This window comes from Chiloscyllium plagiosum, unplaced genomic scaffold (assembly GCF_037043375.1).
Source record: "Chiloscyllium plagiosum isolate Xiang-an unplaced genomic scaffold, Cpla_swu_hap1 HiC_scaffold_8, whole genome shotgun sequence".
Classification (NCBI taxonomy): domain Eukaryota; kingdom Metazoa; phylum Chordata; class Chondrichthyes; order Orectolobiformes; family Hemiscylliidae; genus Chiloscyllium; species Chiloscyllium plagiosum.
This window is the reverse complement of record NW_028270146.1, coordinates 59,178,853-59,197,491: the sequence shown is the minus strand read 5'-3', so window position 1 is coordinate 59,197,491 and position 18,639 is coordinate 59,178,853. Positions and strand designations below refer to the sequence as shown.

General features: G+C 39.2%; 1 protein-coding gene across 4 annotated transcripts in view; it reads left to right on the top strand.

Moving 5' to 3' along the window:
- Window positions 1–18,639, top strand: part of slc35f4 (solute carrier family 35 member F4) — a 203,902-nt gene that overhangs the window by 146,760 nt on the left and 38,503 nt on the right. For 2 of the 4 annotated variants that reach the window (XM_043697743.2, XM_043697744.2), the window contains exons 2-3: window positions 7,648–7,945; window positions 12,848–13,067. In XM_043697743.2, coding sequence (XP_043553678.1) covers window positions 7,648–7,945; window positions 12,848–13,067 — 518 coding nt within the window. The remainder of the gene's footprint in view (window positions 1–7,647; window positions 7,946–12,847; window positions 13,068–18,639) is intronic. The other 2 variants (XM_043697746.2, XM_043697747.2) reach the window with 1 other exon arrangement.

Below are 18,639 nucleotides of genomic sequence, written 5' to 3'. Positions count from 1 at the left end.
TTCCTAAGTCTGTTCCATTTTAACTATAAGATCCATAACGAATAGGAATAATCAACTCTCAATCCTGCTCCACCATGTAATACGATCCTCCCTGATCTGATACTCCTTTCATCCATTTTTCTGTCCTTTCCCTGAAACCCTTGATTCCCCTAGTGATCAAGGTGATCCTGCCACACAGTGTACTGTAAGGTATTCTCAATGTGAAGGCAGGACTTTGTCTCCCTAGTAGTCCCTGTTACTGATACTGACACCTGCGGCAAGGAAAATGGTGAGGAGGAGGTCAAGTATGGTTTTCCCTCTTGTTGGTTTCTTTAGCCCCTGCCGCAGATCTAGTCTAGCAGTTACGTCCTTTAGGATCCAACCAGCTTTATCAGTGTTGCTGCTGCCAAGCCAGTCTTGGTGGGAGACATTAAAAACCCCACCCCAGAGTACATTGTGTTCCTTTGCCACACTCAATGCTTCTACCAAGTATTGTTCACCATGGAGGAGTACCGATTCGTCATCCAAGGGAAGATGGTATGTAGTAATCAGCTGGAGGGTACTTGAGCATGTTTAACTTGAAACCACAAGACTGCATGGTGTCTGGAGTCAATGTTGAGGAACTCCCAGTACAACTCCCTCCTGTCTGTGTACCACTGTGCTACCACCTCTGCTGACTCTGTCCTGTCCATAGGATAGAACATATTCAGGGATAGTGATGATGGTATCTGGGACATTGCTGTAAGGTATCATTCCGAGTAGGACTGTGTTAGGCTGTTGCTTGACTAGTCTGTGAGATAGCACTTCCAATTTGGCACGAGTCCCCAGATGTTAGTAAAGTGGACTTTTCAGGTTTGACAGGGCTATTTTTGCCAATATTACTTCCAGTATCTAGGTTGTTGCCATGTGATCAGTCCAGTTTCATTTCTTTTTTAAGACTTCCTAGCGATTCATACAATTGAGTGACTAGCTGGGTCAGCCTTGCTAATCCATTTCAGAGGGCAGTTCAGAATCTACCACATTGCTGTAGATCTGGAGTCACATGTAGGCCAGACCAGATGAGGATGACAGATTTCCTTCCCTGAAGGACATTATAGTGAGCCAGATGGGTTTACCTGACAATTGTCAGAAGTTTCACGGTTGGTTTCAATTATTTCTGGAATTAAAATTTCACCATCTGTGATCACAGGATTCAAATCTGGGTCTCCAGAACATTATCCGGGTTTTAGAATTAATAATCTGGCGATAATACCACTAGGCCATTGTCTGTCTTATTAAGTCCATAGTTTTATATTCCATTTCACAACTGAAAGCACGAAGGTGGTTGTGAGGTGGTTCTGCGTGAAGTTGTTTAGAGGCAAAGAAAAGCAGAAAAAGGAAGGAATGAAGAGACGAGGAATGTCATTAAATTATATTTGAAATTACAAAAGCAATACACTTGGACATGGTGTAGCATCTCTTGGTCACTTGGGCAGTAAATTATGGTAAGGTACGATAAATCTGGAATTCTAAGAAAGTGCTCAGAACAGGTCAGCAAGCATCTATAAAAAATGGATGATGATGTTTTGGATAGGTGAGAAGAGATTGGTAATGATATTCGAGATTTATGCTCTGACGTGGCTCCAGTAGGAATGTATTCTGTGAATTCAGAGAATGCACTTTCTGAATTTTGCTTTCAGTGCCAGATTGGCAAAAGTCATTTTCGGTTTATAAAAAGCTTTATTTTGGAGCATGCAAGAGTCTCATTAGCTCTCTTATGTTAATGTAATCTTGTAAGTAGTCTCATGCTGAATCTACAAAGATTTTTCACCAGCTTCCTCATTAATATCACTTGCCAACATGGAATAGGGTCTCTTAAAATAGATGGATTATAAAATGCACTGAACTAACAACATTGGTGCTGCAGTACATAGTTTAATATGTCAATTTCATTGTTTAATTTGCACTTTAGGTAGGTGAGGTTTTTAATCTTCTAAGTGATGATTTGGTTTTCTAGTGTTTGATAGTTTCCTGTTTAAAAGATGTGTTTAATCATTACTTTTATAACAAATGAATGACTTTCTGATTTTGCATTGAATACTTGCAAGTTGTTTTCTTCTGTCAAATGTGCATCTCAAAGATTTGCTGTGCATGACTCTCTAAAGGTTTAAATTAATAGTTGGAAGTCATGTAAATCCAATGTCAAATTTATGTTATGTGTTCTCTGAGAGTGAAGTTCCTCACCTAATGTATAAAGATTGAAAATACTCCTCTGAGGTGTGTTTTCTTCAGATTCTAGATTCATTAATATGTGTGTGTATTATATATATATATATGTGTGTGTGTATGTATGTGTGTATATGTAGATTAATATTATTTACTTCAGAGTTTGTGTTTTGATCTAGTGGCATGTGGGTTTTGGTTTGTATTTATGAGGGGTAATGATTAACTTGTCGTTCTTTCTAGAGCCATATTTTTAAAAATTAGTTTGAGATTGAGAGTTCTTGTGGTAATAATGGGGATTTAATTGTGTTGTGGGAGTTTTATGGTCAAACAAAGTAAACACTGAAAATCCTTAGCTTGCTTTTGATTTAGAAGAATCAGGAATTGATTATTTTAATTAATAACATCGAAAAGCTTTTGGTTTTGTTTTGTAGATGTTCTGGTTGAAGTTCGATGTAAGAACAATTTCTCCTCAAGAAAGGAACAATTAGGAATTAGGTTACATTATTGTGGTGATTTTAGTTTGAAAGTTCCAGACTGGAAGTATTTTATTATAACCCTGAAGGGGTTATTTGAAACTACAAAAGTCTAAATTCAATTGTACGAATTATTAAGGAAAAACATCTCAAGATGGGGAATTGGAAGAAACGGTTAAGTCAAATCTTTAGATGCGATAGAGAAGAAAACTCACCGTCGGTTTGCTTACTTTAAAGTGATGGTGTTGGGATAAATAGGATTATATCTTCACCATGTGTTTTGAAATCTTTCAACATATGTTATATGTAAATAGTTTGGCTTATTCTATTTTATCTGCATTTATTTTGTGTAATAAACTTCTGTTTTAATGTTAAAGCCAAATCTGCAGCATTGAGAGTTTATATTTCCAGTAAAAGTCTACCTTGTTAATTGAAACAAAATCAATTAATTTAGATTTCAGACTAGGATCTAATTTGTTTAATAATAATATCAGCAGGGATCATACTCACTGCATTAATTCCCTATGCTGTTTGACACTGATACACTGCAATACAATATAATTTTCTGCTATATTTGTTTCTATAACTGTGTTGCTGAAGGCTGTTGCTTCAGTACACAAGGCAAGGTGTTCTGCCTAGGGAAAAATTCAGCAATGGTTCAACAGGATGATAATTAAATGCAGGAACTGAGGATGATAAGGCATTGGCTGAAAGTATTTTCCATTCCATGCAATGGGGAGATTAAGGATAAATCTGAAGGAGATGTTCAAAATAATGAATGGCATTGTCAGAGTAGACTCTCCTCTACATTTATGGAAATCCAAAGCAAGTGGATTTAACCCTGGTAATCAGTGGAGGTAGTTAAAAGCAAATTCAGCAAAACACTTCCCTAAAGAGTTGTGAGACTGTGGAATTCATTCCCCAAAGCCCAAGATGGAAAAGGCAATTATGCTATTTGAAAAATAAATCATATTCTATTTTGCAGTAAGCAGCTAAGAAATGTAAGAGCTGATATTTCTGAAAACAGTGCCCAGGAATGCCTGAACAGGAAGCATGTACATTAGAAATATAGTTGAAGGCATTTAACATCAAGATAATCTATTAATTTCTTATGCTGTTAGCTTGAGAGGCTTGCATTGAGCAACTCAAATAGCCCTAGATATTTCAATTTATTCTATTTATCACATTTATAACATCATGAAAAACTGTTGTTTAACTGATACAAAAGCAAAATTTTGCAGATTTTGGAAATTTGGAACAAAAACAGGAAAGGCTGGAAATATTCAGCAGCAGTTCCGATAAAGGCAATTGAACTGTAACATTTATTGCTCAAATAAAAACAAAATATTGCAGATGTTGAAAATCTGAAACAAACACAGAGAATGCTGGAGAAGCTCATCAAATGTAGAGCATCTGTGGAGAGAGAAACAGAATTTTGAATCTGGTATGACTCTCTTCTGCAGAACTGTACTGCAGGGCCCAGAATCTGAGGTTAACTAAAGAGGTTAAGGAAAGCATTCAATTTAAGGAGGAAGCATATTACAAAATAAAAATGAGTGGCAGGTCAGATGATTCGTTAAAAAATAAAGGACAATGGAGAATGACAAAAATGATTAATCAGGAGGATGAAATTAAGAGTGTGAAAGAAAGCTAGTCAGAACTGTAAAATGGATAAGAAGAGTTACGATTTAAGGAAAAAAAAGTATAAATAACATGAGTGTTGGTCTTCCACAGAGTGAGAATGGGGAATTAATAATAGATAATGAGATTGTGGATGAAATGAACACATCTTTTGTTTACTATTGGGGATATAAAATTCATTCCAGTAATAGCAGTAAATCAGGAGGTGGAACGGAGAGAGGAACTGATAGAAATTACTGTCAGGAGGGAAATGTTACTGAACAAACTGATGGAACTGTAGGCTGACAGGACTCAGGATCCTGACTGGCTTCATCCTAGGTATTAAAAGAGATGATTAATGAGCTGCTGGATGCATTAGCATTAATTTTCCAAAACTCCCTTATTTCAGAAACAATTCTATTAGACTCAAATAGCAAATATTATCACTCCATTCAAGAAGAGAGAAAAGTGGCAGGTATAGGCCACTTAGCTTGATGTCTGTTGTGGAAAAAAGTGAGAGAATTGATCATTAAAAAGATTATAGTTTTGTGCTTAGAACTCATTGTAATTATGAAAAATCAATTACAGCATGTAATCAAGAAGGTTAATTGGAATTTAACTCAAAAGAAAGAATGTTGTGCTTTAGTTATATGGTGTATTGATGAGACCACATCTTGAGTACTGTTTGCAGTTTTGGGCTCTTTATTCAATGAAGAATTTTCAGGGAAGATTTACTGAATTGATATATGAAGTAAGTGATTGTATTATGAAGATATGTGGGACAGGCTGGGCTTGCTTTCACTGGAGTTTAGAAGGGTGAGAGATCATTTGATTGAAGTGTTTCAGATCTTGAATGCTCTTGACAAGGTATACATGGAAAGAAATTTTCCTCTTGTGGGTCAGATCTGAAATGGGGGTTTAAAATTAGGACAGAGATGAGGACACATTTTTCCTCTCAGAGTGCTGTGTGACTTCACAATTCTCTGCCTCAGAAGGTGGTAGAACTGGGAATCATTAAATACTGGTAAGAGAGTGGTAGAGAGGTTTTGGAGGTGCCGATGTTGAACTGGCGTGGACAAAGTTAAAAATCACACAACACCAGGTTATAATCCAGCAGGTTTGTTTGGAAGCACTAGCTTTTGAGGAGCTGACTTTTCAACAAGTGGTTGTGAAGCAGGACCAAAAGACACAGAATTTATAGCAAAAGAGTTAAAGTGTCATCGAGTTGTAATGATATATTAAACAAACTTAAATTAAGTCTTGTATCTTTTAGGATGGCATATGCTGGTTTAGGTTCTTCAATATGTAAATTTGAAAACTTTTTAAGTTACATTCTCAAGGTGGCTTCAGTTTATCTAACAATAGGTATCATCTTAGCTCACATAATGTATTAAAGGTGTGAACTTAAAGTCTGTCCCAACGTTGAGTCAGTTTTATTTCTAAAGTGGGACATTCAGAATCCTACATGGATTTATGCAGTTTTTGAGCAAAATAAAATTTAACTCTGCAACCACAGATCCACCCCTTAAATTTATATGTGTGCGCATGCAGGAGAGACATGTGTATGTGAGTGTGTGCATGTGGGTGTGAGTGCAAGTAAGAGAGTGTGTGAATGTGTGTGTAACCTTGGTCAAGTATGTGTATGTGTGCATGTGTGTGTGTATACCTGTAGTGTGACATGAACCAAGGCCCCGGTTGAGGCCATCCCCGAGGGTACCAAACATGGCTATCAGCCTCTGCTCGGCCATGTTGCGTTGTTGCCTGTCCTGAAGTCCACCTTGGAGGACGTTCACCCAAGGGCCGAAGCCGAATGTCCCAGACTGCTAAAGTGTTATCCGACTGGGACAGAACATTCCTGTCTGGTGATCGTTGCGTGGTGTCCATTCATCCATTCCCCTAGCCTCTGCTCGGTTTCACCAATGTACCATGCCTCAGGGCATCCTTGCCTGCAGCGAATGAGATAGACAACGTTGGCCGAGTTACATGAGTACCATGGTGGGAGGTGTCCCCACGTATAATGGTGGTATCCATATCGACACTCTGACACATCTTACAGCAGTGCTATGACAGGGTTGTACAGTGTCGTGGTCTATGTTGTCCTGAAAGCCAGGCAGTTTGCCGTGAACAATGGTCTGTTTGAGGTTTGGTGGTTGTTTAAAGGCAAGACATGGAGGTATGAGGAAGGTTTTGGCAAGGTGCTCATCCTCATCGATAATGTGTTGCAGGCTACGAAGAACATGGCGTAGTCTTTCAGCTCCCGGGAAGTACTGGACAACGAAGGGTATCCTATCGGTTGCAGCTTGTGTTTATCTCTTGAGGAGGTCATTGCGGTTTCTTGCTGTGGCACGTCGGAACTAGCGGTTGATGAGTTGAGCATCATACCCTGTTCTTATGTGGGCATCTTTGAGCACTTTCAGGTGTCCATCATGTTCCTCCTCATCTGAACAGATCCTGTATATGCATACGGCTTGTCCTTAGGGGATGGCTGTTTTAATATGTTTCGGGTAGAAGCTAGAGACGTATAGCATTGTTAGGTTATCTGTGCATTTGCGGTACAGTGAGGGGCTGAGATGTCCATCCTTGCTGGAGATGCATGTGTCTAAGGATGAAACAGATACTAAAGATTAGTCCATGGTAAGTCTGATGGTGCGATGAAATTCGTTGATATCACTGCGTAGTTGTTTCAGTGACTCCTTGCCATACTGAGGAAATGAGGGTTGACGGCATAAATGGGAACATGAAATTCGGAACATAGGCAGATCAGCCATGATATCATTGAATAGCGGAACAGGCTCAAGGGGCTAAATGGTCAGCTTCTGCTCCTATTTCGTATATGTTTAAATGAACTGCAAGTACACTCGATTGTTATTTGACCATGCACACATCCATTTTCGGGGCAATCATAGTTTGGGAAACGTGTTCATCGCAGTGCATTTCAGACTGCTGCATGACTGCGCACCTGTGCAGCTTAGAGTGAATATTGAAATAAAACAAAAAACTGTGGATGCTGGAGACCTGAAACAAAAACAGACATTGCTGGAAAATCTCAGCAGGACTGTGAGAAGAAAGCAGAATTCGAGCCTGGCGCCTCGTCATTAGAACAGAGGACTTGAAATGTCAACTCTGCTTTCTTCCCACAGATGCCGCTAGACCTACTGAGATTTTTGTGAGAAGGGATATTGGCTGTGGCTAACAAATAGGGCTGAGGAATTTCCTTGAGCTGAATTATCTTCTCCTGTTCCAATATTCTTAAGTTTTATTTCTCTGTTTAAAGCAGAGTAGAAGGATTCAAAGCAATCGTTACTGTCAGGATTTGCAGTGGATCGAGTGTTTTATTTTGTGTTTTAAACGGTTTCTTTTTATTTCCCAGGAGAAGAAGCTTCAGAGAATCGGACCGAAAATATTAACCCGGATAATAATGTTAAGACACGCTGTCAAACATGCACCTCTGCATTTTTCAAGATTTTCTGGGGGTTTCTGGTCATTCTTTCTGTATCATCCTCCTGGGTTGGTACTACACAGATTGTCAAAGTTACATACAAGAACTTCCATTGTCCTTTTTTTATGACCTGGTTCTCTACAAATTGGAACATAATGTTTTTCCCTGTGTACTACTCGGGACACTTGGCTTCAGCACAAGAAAAACAGACACTAATTAAAAAAATTAGGTACTGATTCCTTCTCTTTTTGACAGATAAAGCATTAAAAGATATTATGCAATTCAGAATGATATGTTGCTAGGTTTGTTAATGAAGATAGTTAATGCAGCATTTTCAGCACATTGTTCCTAGCCGGCAATTCCCTTTCTCGTGTTATCAACAATAATTGCAGATTGCAGCATATTCAGTCATAATGACAACAATAATGACAATTAAAATAGCAATTAAATAGCAATTCTAACATGGTAAGATCATGCAAGATCCTTCAAAGAAACATGATCAAACACAATTTGACATCAAATCACAAAAAGGAATAGGTATTAGGACGGGCAGTCAATAATGTGGTCAAAGAGGTAGGTTTTAAGGATCAAGCTTAAAGAGATAAGAAGAATAGAGAAACACAAAGGTTTTAAGGAAAGAGTTCCAGTTCTTAAGATATTGACTGCTGAAGGCACAGATGAAGTCTGACCGTACAACAGCACCAAATAAGAAGAGCAAAGAACTCTTGGAGGTCTGCAAGACTGAAAGAGGTTACAGTAATAGAAAAGAGGCGAGAACATGGAGTACGTTGAAAACAAGGATTGCTGAATAGAGCCATTGTAAGTCAGCAAACATAGAGCTGATGGGTGAATTGGATTTTGTGAGAGTCAAGATGTGGGCAGTAGACCTTTAGATAAGCTCATGTTTATGAAGGGTGAAAGCTCAGAGACCCACCAGGAAATCATTGGAGATTTGTTCTGGAGCTCACAAGTACTTAATCATTAATTAAGGATATCAGAAGCAGTTGAGTTGAAGCAGGGGTGGAATGGATAATGTAAGAGAGGTATATGCAGGCAGTCCTTATGAAAGAGCATATTTAAAGAATGTTAGGGATGTTTTATAAATAGGTTAGGGGCAAGAGGATAACAGGGAAAAAGTAAGGCCCAAAGGGCACAGAAGTGGCAATCTTATGTGTGGAGCCGGAAGATGCAGGAGATGTTTTAATGAGTAATTTTCATTTATATTTATTCTCCATCTTAATAGTAAATGTGTAGAAATCAGGGAAGAGACTGTGATATTGTTATGATTCCAACTGATGTTATTGCTGGACATAACAGATCCTCAACTGAAACCTGACTTGGAAGATCATATTTTGATTTGTTTTAGTTTTAACAATATGGTCTCTCACTGAAAGATTTTGCTTTAACAATGAAACACAAGTTTATTAATAGGGGAAATGAAGATAAAATAGAATAAATTAAACAAACTAGTTATAGCACAAATTCAAAGATTTTTATACACACAGTAGAAGTATAATCCCATTAATCCTATAATCCTAATACACTCCTTTATAAATTGAAAAGAAAAAAACAACGTTTGTCAGACATCCCTGGTACAGCACCTAAAAACACTACTCATACAATACTCACAGCAGCGTCCCTGTCTCTAACACCTTGGTTGGTTTAAGTCATTTGTGACTTAATTTACATGTTGGGATTACAGATAGCGTCTTCCTGAGTTTAAACATGCTTATCTTTAAGTAACCTCTTCAGAGTTTATCATTAAAGTAATTTATTCATTACTCTAAAGTAATCTTATTTCACTATATTCTTTTCTTCTCAGGAGCACTGGTCTACACTGTCTCTCCAACCAATGACTTCACAGGACTGCTCAAAACTCGAAGTAAAATTAAAACAAACAAAATCTCTGTCAAACATGTGGATGATTCCCTTAAGCTTAAAAAAAACTTATTGTGACCTTCTAAATGGGGTTTATTTATCTTGTTTGGATGTAAAACCCTACCAGTATGCACACAAATAAATCAATTCTAAAGCTAGGTCTCAACAGTTGTTTTAAAAGAAATTATCATGGCCACAGAAATATTTGCAAGTTAATTGCTAATTTCATACACAGAGAAAACACATGTTACTAACTCTAACCAAAAATTCAAACTTACGACAAATTCTGTTTTTTATATATATATATATATATATATATTATATATCACACATTTAACATAACAATGCACTTGAACAAACTGGTATTAAAATCAGGAGGTAGATTAGATTAGATTACATTACAGTGTGGAAACAGGCCCTTCGGCCCAACAAGTCCACACTGCCCCGCCGAAGCGAAACCCACCCATACCCCTACATTTACCCCTTACCTAACACTGCGGGCAATTTAGCATGGCCAATTCACCTGACCTGCACATCTTTGGACTGTGGGAGGAAACCGGAGCACCCGGAGGAAACCCATGCAGACACGGGGAGAATGTGCAAACTCCACACAGTCAGTCGCCTGAGGCAGGAATTGAACCTGGGTCTCCGGTGCTGTGAGGCAGCAGTGCTAACCACTGTGCCACCGTGCCGCCCACCTGTGCCACCGTGCTGCCCACTGTGCCACCGTGCCATATTAGTAGACTTAAAATTGGTTAACTCTGCAGGCCCTGATGAGGTATATCCCAGGCTGCTTTAGGAGGCAAGGGAGGAGATTGCTGGGCCCTGAATTTAATTTTGAAATCCTCTCAGGCCGCAGGAGAAGTAACAAAGGGCTAAAGGACAGATTATATCGGAATATTATTCAAGGAGAGAGGTGGTGAGAAACCAGGGAACTGTAGGCCATGAGTATAGCATCGGTAGTAGGGAAACATTTGGAAAAAACAATCTGAGGAACAGAATTAATCTCCATTTAGAAAGGCAAAGATTAATCAAGGATAGTCAGCATGGCTCTGCCAGGGGAGTCCATGCATGACAGATTTGTGTCAATGGGCATAGTGCAGTTGATGTGGTCTGTATGGACCTCAGTAAAACTTTTGACAGGTCTTGTACAGTTGTCTGATGAAGAAATTAAGAGGCCATGGGATTCAGGGCAGTTTGGCAAATTGGATTCAAAACTGGCTTAGTGGGAGAAGATGGAGGGCAATTGTCAAAGGTTGTGCTTATGATTGGCAGCCGGACATATGTCAAGGTTTGGTGCTGAGTTCCTTGCTATTTAGTGTCCATGAGTGATCGGACAAGAGATTTGATCAATAAGTTTGCAGATGACATGTAAGTTGATAGTGTGGAAAATAGTGAGGAAGAATGCCTTAGATGACAGGATAATATAGATGGGCTGGTCAAATGAACAAACAGTGAGAAGTGGAATGTAATCTTGAAAAGCATGAGGTGATCTACTTTTTGGAAAACTAACAAGGCAAAGGAAAACATGATGAATAATCGGACCTCAGTGGGTACAGAGGATCAGAGGGACATTGGTGTGGTATGCTTGTAGATCCTTGAAGGCAGAAGGACAGGTAGCTAAATTTGTTAAGAAGGCAAATGGGGCACTTGCCTTTATTAGTTGAGGTGCTGAATACATGAGCAGAGAGGTTTTGATGGAGCTGTGTAAGACTTTAGTTAAGTTACAGCTGGAGTATTGTGTGCAATTTTGGTTGCCACATTATAGGAAGGGACATTCACCAGGATGTTGCCCTGGGCTGAAGTATTTAAGCTATGAAGAGAGAGAGCATTCTATTTGGACAGTATAAGATTATGAGAGGAACAGAGAAAGGAGATAAGAAAATGTAGATCAATACCTGGGGACACAGATTTAAGGTGAGAGGTAGGAGGTTAAGAGGCAATTTCCGAAAAATGGTATCACTGAATAAGTGTGGGTATGTGGGACCCACTGGCTGAAAGGGTGGTAGATGTCAGAACTTCACATCATTTAGGAAGTAATGAGATGAAAACCATGAAACACCATAGCATACAAGGCTACAGGCCAAGTGCTGGAAAATTTGGTTTGAGTCAATTGGTGCTAGAGGACCAGTATGGACACGATGGATTGAGGATCTTCATTCCATGTGGTAAACTCTGACTCAATATGTAGTTAGAAGCTGAACTCAGAGCAAAAGAAGATACCAAGATTGTAAATGGTTTGATTAAGTCTCTGACAGATACCATGGGAATGCACTGAGTTGGTGGCTAGGGAATGGAATTTGTGGCAGGGATCAAAGATAATGGCATTGGACTTCCCAATATTTAGTTGAGGGAAATTGCTGCTCATTCAGGATGTTGAACATTCCAAACCAAATGTACTAAGTGAAGTCATAAAGAAAATGGATCAAAAAGGGTTCACATAATTGGGAATCATTTGGTATAACTTGAAAACAATTTTCGTTAAAGGTGCAACTCCGTTAATCCTGTACATAGTCATAGAGCTGTACAGCATAGAAACAGACCCTTCAATCCAACCCGACCATGCTGACCAGAAATCCTACATTTATCTAACTCCAAATGCCAGCATTTGGCCCATATCCCTCTAAACCCTTCCTATTAATTACCTATCTAGACGTCTTTTGAATATTGTAATTGTGCCAGCCTCCACCACTTCTTCCGGCAGCTCATTCCATACCGGTACCACTTTTTCTATGTATAGAAGTTGCCCCTTAGGTCCCTTTTAAATCTTTCCCCCTCTAACCTTAAATCTATGCTCTGTAGTTTTGGACTCTCCCACCCTGGGGAAAAGACCTTCTCTATTCACACTACCCACGCCCCTCCTGATTTCATAAAACTCTATAAGGTCACCCCTCAGCCTCTGACACTTCAGGGAAAACAGCCCCAGCCTATACAGCCTCTCCCTAAAGCACAAATCCTCCAACCCTGGAAACATCTTTGTAAATCTGTTTTGAACCCTATCAAATTTCACAACATCCTTCCTATAGCAGGGAAACCAAAAATTAACTCAGTGTTCCAATAGTGGCCTAACAACAGAATCAAGGATCAGCTGTATTAACAGCTTAGGTGCTAGATAACAAAGTATTTAAAGAAATATTTATTTGATGGTGTAGTAAGCATGTTAATATTTGCTATTAACTGAATAGATGCAGTGAAAGAAAAGTTCTTGCTACACATATGACTGATTATACATCTATCTGCTCATTGCATACAGGGAATGCAGTCGGATTTTTGGAGAAGAAGGACTGACTCTGAGACTCTTTCTGAAAAGAACAGCCCCATTTTCTATCCTCTGGACATTAACTAATTACCTATATTTACTGGCTCTGAAGAAATTAACAGCCACAGATGTCTCTGCTCTTTTTTGTTGCAACAAAGCATTTGTCTTTTTGCTCTCTTGGATTGTGCTCAAAGACAAGTTCATGGGAGTTAGAGTAAGTACCTATGATTAATGGCTTCAATGAAAGCAATTTTTTCACAACTGAAAACTGCAATGCAGTCTTTAATGTAGAGTAAATCCATTTTAGATACATCATAAAAAGGACTGCAATTAGATTCCTGTTTCCATGATCAATCATAATAATATTATTCATAATGTGTGAATTTTTGAGGAAATTATATTTCAAGTTAATGCAGAAAGTCATTCCTGAGAAGCATAGTGTTGTACAAAATATGATGTATTTCCCTCCAGCAGGATTGAGATGACTTATCAAGGTGAATCCATTTTGAATGTTGATGGTCCAGAAAGGATAACTTTTATGTGTATGAATTATAATGGGCAAAAACTCCTGTTCTTGCCTATGGGTGTGTTGGATTGACTGCACTAGACAGAATCTTTTATCAGGGGCAATCACATTAATAAATGGTAGACAAGTCATTTGAACCCCATGCCATCTTCCAGGCTAATATTTATCTACATACCTCGGCAATTTAGCATGCTCAGACACTGAGATATTTGGCCTAAAATGTTGAAGAGAAACTTTTTTATTTCACAGAATTTCACAGAGTTGTTACAGCACAATATTTGGCCCTTGGTGTCTCTGTTGACTTTTCAAATGACATCTCACTTAGTGCCATTCTCTTCCTTCTCTCTATAATTATATTTCTTTTTTTCCCTTTCAATTAACAAATGGCATCCCTATTCAATGCCTCAATTGAACCTGTTTTCACTACACTTCTGGGCACTCCATTCCAGCTCCGAATAATCCACTGCATAGAAATATTTTTTGCTTCCTCTCATTTTTGCTTCTTTTACTGATTAGTTTAAAATCTGTGCACTTTCATTCTTGATCCTTTAATGAGTAGAACCATTTTCTCCCTATTTACTGGACTTCTCCTGGTTATGATACTTCAATCAGATCTTGTCTCAGCTTACTCTTGCCCAAGGAATACAATCCCAATTTCTTCAATCTACCTTCATAACTGAAAGTCCTCATCCTTGGTGCCACTCTCTTAAACACTTATGCACTTTCTCCAGTGCCTTCACATTTACTTAAAGTGCAGCACCGACAGCTGGATGCAAAATTCTACCTGAGACCAAACTAGTATCTTACATAAGTTCACCACAACCTCCTTGCTCTTGTACTTTATACCTCTATTAAAAAAAGTCATATTTATTCATTATTAGGGTATGCAAATTGCTGATATGGTGAATATTAATTGCCCTTTAGAGGTTTGTGATGAATTGAACACAACTGAGTATTAGTTGAGTACAGAGAGCACTTGAGAGTCGCCATATTGGTGTGGATCTGGAGTCATATGGAGATCAGTTTATTAAAGGATTTGTTAAAGGACAATAGCGAAACAGATTGGTTTTATGACAAACTAGTTGTTACATATTATTCCCAATATGAACTTTTTATTCAACATTTGTTGAACTGAACCTAAATTTGCCAGCTACTATGGTATTATTTGAATTTTTTGTCCTCGGATCATTAGTCCAGGTTACTGAATTAGTAGTCTAGTGACCTAACCACTATACAAAACCGTTGTTACTGTTGTTTAGGCCAATTTCTGTTGAATATTGGAGGGCAGGCAAGATGGATGTGGTGTACAAACTGTGGAACAGAACCTAAGCACTGAACATGCTGCTGCTACAAATTCCTGGACAATGGGCCCAGATAGAACGCCAATGGGCATTTTTTACTTACAGTGTGGAAACAGGCCCTTCAGCCCAACAAGTCACACCGACCCACCACCCACCCTTCACAGGCAATTTAGCATGGCCAATTCACCTAACCTGCACATTTTTGGATTGTGGGAGGAAACCGGAGCACCTGGAGAATGTGCAAACTCCACACAGAGAATCGCCTGAGGCAGGAATTGAATCCGGATCTCTGGCGCTGTGAGGCAGCAGTGCTAACCACTGTGCCACCGTTTGTATCATGTTAGACTGCAGGGCATTTAGGCCTTACAGTGATTTGGCACAGAAGTAAACACACCCATGGTCTCTGATTTAGTGTGACAGATAGTCAGGGTTGCCATTGCTTTGAGAAATTTTTGGTGTGTATGGAAGATTTCTCATTCAATGTCTAAATTAAGTATTCAAATCCTAATTTTATACATTGGAATTTAAATGTTCATTAATGTTTAAATCACAACCTACAAAGTTGTAAGCTGTTAATCCTAACCCTAATGTTTCCAGACAACCTGCCCATGCAGTCAAAATTAGTTGTCATCATTATGATTTCAACCTCTTTTTATCAGTAATCCTGATTGTACAAGTGAACATTTGCTTAATTTTCACCATATAAAAAAAATACATCAAGTTTGTATCTAAGAAGGAATGGTGTTGGAGGGTGTTCAGAGGTGGTTTACAAGACTGATGCCCGGAATGATGAGCTAGTCATCTGAGCAGCAGTTGAGGCTTCTGGGTCTGTACGTGATGGAGTTTGGAAGGATGAGGAGGTATCTTGTTGAAACTTACAGAATACTGAGATACCTGGAAGAGTGGATGTGGAGAAGATGTTTCCAATAGTAGGAGAGACCTGAGGTCACAACCTCTGATTGAAAGGACAACCTTTTAGAATTGGGGTGAGGAGGAATTTCTTCAGCCAGACAGTGATTAATCTGTGGAACACACTGCACAGAAGTCTGTGGAGGCCAAGTCATTAAGTGTCTTTATGACAGAGATAGGTAAGTTCTTGATTAATAAGGGATTAGACATAGAATGTGGTTGAGAAATATATCAGCCATGACTGAATGTCAGAGCAGACTTGATGGGCCAAATGGCCTAATTCTGCTCATATATCTTATTGTATTATGCTTTCTGAAAAGCAATGCTTCCTTCATCAATATGCCTGCACCATTTTCCATACACTTTATCTGGATGATATGAATATTTTAATTTGTTAACAATTTTTTACTATGGACTTATATGCAAGAGGAGTCTGTCATTCCATTGCTTTGCATTGGATTCAAGCCCATCCCCAAGGTGAACTAACTTTGCACACCTACTATTCTGTATTGCTTTCGGATAATAGGAAATAGTGTTCACGCGATTCCCAAGGTACTTTAGTAGCACCACAGCATGTATCTTTTTTGAGTCTAGCACCACTGCAACTTACATTTGGTGAAAAATTCCTTGTCCGAATTTAATTTGTGTGAATGATAACAGAATCAAATGGAATCATTTAGTTATTATCAGTTTGGATGAAAATATGAGCATAATTCGCATTTAGTAAAACACAATTTAACCTTAGGGTGTAGGTTTGCTCGCTGAGCTGTAGGTTTGCTATCCAGATGTTTCATTACCTGGCTAGGTAACATCATCAGTGGCGACCTCCAAGTGAAGCGGCTTGGAGGTCGCCACTAATGGTGTTACCTAGCCAGGTAATGAAACATCTGGATAGCAAACCTACAGCTCAGCGAGCAAACCTACACCCTAAACCTCAACCTGAGCTACAAACCTTCATAAACCTTGCACAATTTAACCTCTTAAATATGAATGAATGGCTCATATTTTAAAAGCTGTCTAAACAGATTGAAGAATTTCCAAAGGTGAGACCCAAACACAAATGTTTTTATTTCTTCATCATCATTATTAAATAAAAGAGCAGCAATACGAAGTATTGGATCAGTCCAAATTTAAATTTATCATTTGTGACTGAAATGTTATGTCTAAATTGCATATTTTAAACAAACTAATGTCTCAGTTAAGATAGCTGATAATGGCAGTTGTAGCAAACTGCTACAGAAAGGCAGAAAAGGACTAAGGCTGGACAGATCACTTGACATTAACTTAGGCTCTGGGAATCACAACACCAAAATTAGTAATGTTGACCATACAAAGTCTTCTTTGCTAACATCTGAGAGCATGTGCCAGAATTAGGCCAGCTCTCAAGATACAGTGTGGCATAGTAATAATCATACCTTACAGACAATGTCCCAGACACCACTATCACCATCCCTGGATACTCCCTGTCCCATTTGCAGGACAGACCCAGCAGAGGTGGCATAGTGGTATACAATTGGTAGGGAGTTGCCCTTGGAGTCCTCAACATTGACTTTGGATCACATGGCATTAGGCCAACTGTGAGCAAGGAAGCGTCCTGCTGATTTTACAATCTACCATTCCCTCCCCTCTGTGCCACCATCCCCTCCAATCCTCAGCTGATGAATCAGCAATAATCCATGTTGACACCAATTGAAAGAAGCAGTGAAGCTGGCAAGGGCTCAGATTGTACTCTGGGAAACTTCAATATCTATCACTATTGGCGATTTGTTAGCAGCGCTGCTGACCAGGCTGGCTGAGTTGAGAATTGTTGAGTGCAGACAGGAAATGAAGCTGAGACCACAACCAAATCAGCCATGATGTTATTAAATTAAGCAGTTGAGTTAAAAACCAAATGGTCTACTCCTGCTTCTATGTCATATCTGACAGACTGGGCCCCAGTTAATGGGTGAAGGAAACAACAAGAGGCTCAGCCTACTTGACCTCATCCTCACCAATCTACTTTTGGCAAATGCATGACCGTTACAGTAGGAGTGACCACTGCATAGTCTTTATAAAGATGCAGACCCATCTTCCCACACGGTATTCTGTCCATCAGGTTGTGTCACTCATGTACGAAGCTAAATGGAATAGAGTCTGATCAGATGTAGCATCTCAAAGCTGGGCAACCATGCTAAAGGCATCAGCAGCATTAACATTACATTCAACCTCATCGTCTGCATATCTTTCTCTGTACTGTCAGGCAAGAGATTAACCCAGATTCAATGAAGAGTACAGCTGGGCCAGAGAGGAGCATGTCTAAAAATGTGAGTCAACGTAGCGAAACTTAGGTCTAAACCAAAGAACCAGATTTGTGACAGACAGAGCCAAGCAATCCCATAATCGATGGATGAAAGCAAAGCACTGTAGACCTACCCAGTCTGGTCATATGGTGAACAATTAAGCAACCAAAAAGAGGGCCCTCATTATCCGTGTAAAAGGCAAGGTTGAAGCTTTTGCAACTATGTTTAGCAATAAGTTTCTCTTGGAATATCTATTTTGGCCTTCTCCTTAGGTTCCCAAAATTACAGATACCAATCTGCAGACAATTGTATTCACTCCACATGATATCAAGAAACTGCTAAACCTACTGGATACAACAAAGACTGAGTCCTGACAACATTCCAGCAATAGTGCTCTGTAATTAGTTGCACCTTTAGTCAAGCTGTTCCAGTACAGCTACAACACTGGCATCTACCTGGCAAAGTCAAAAAATGCCCATAACTAGGTATAGGGTGAGAGGGGAAAGATATAAAAGAGACCTACGGGGCAACGTTTTCACACAGAGGGTGGTACGTGTATGGAATGAGTTGCCAGAGGAGGTGGTGGAGGCTGGTACAATTGCAACATTTAAGAGGCATTTGGATGGATATACGAATAGGAAGAGTTTGGAGGGATATGGGCCGGCTGGGACTAGATTGGGTTGGGATATCTGGTTGGCATGGAAGGATTGGACCAAAGGGTCTGTTTCCATGCTGTACATCTCTATGACTCTATGACTCTATAAATGCAAT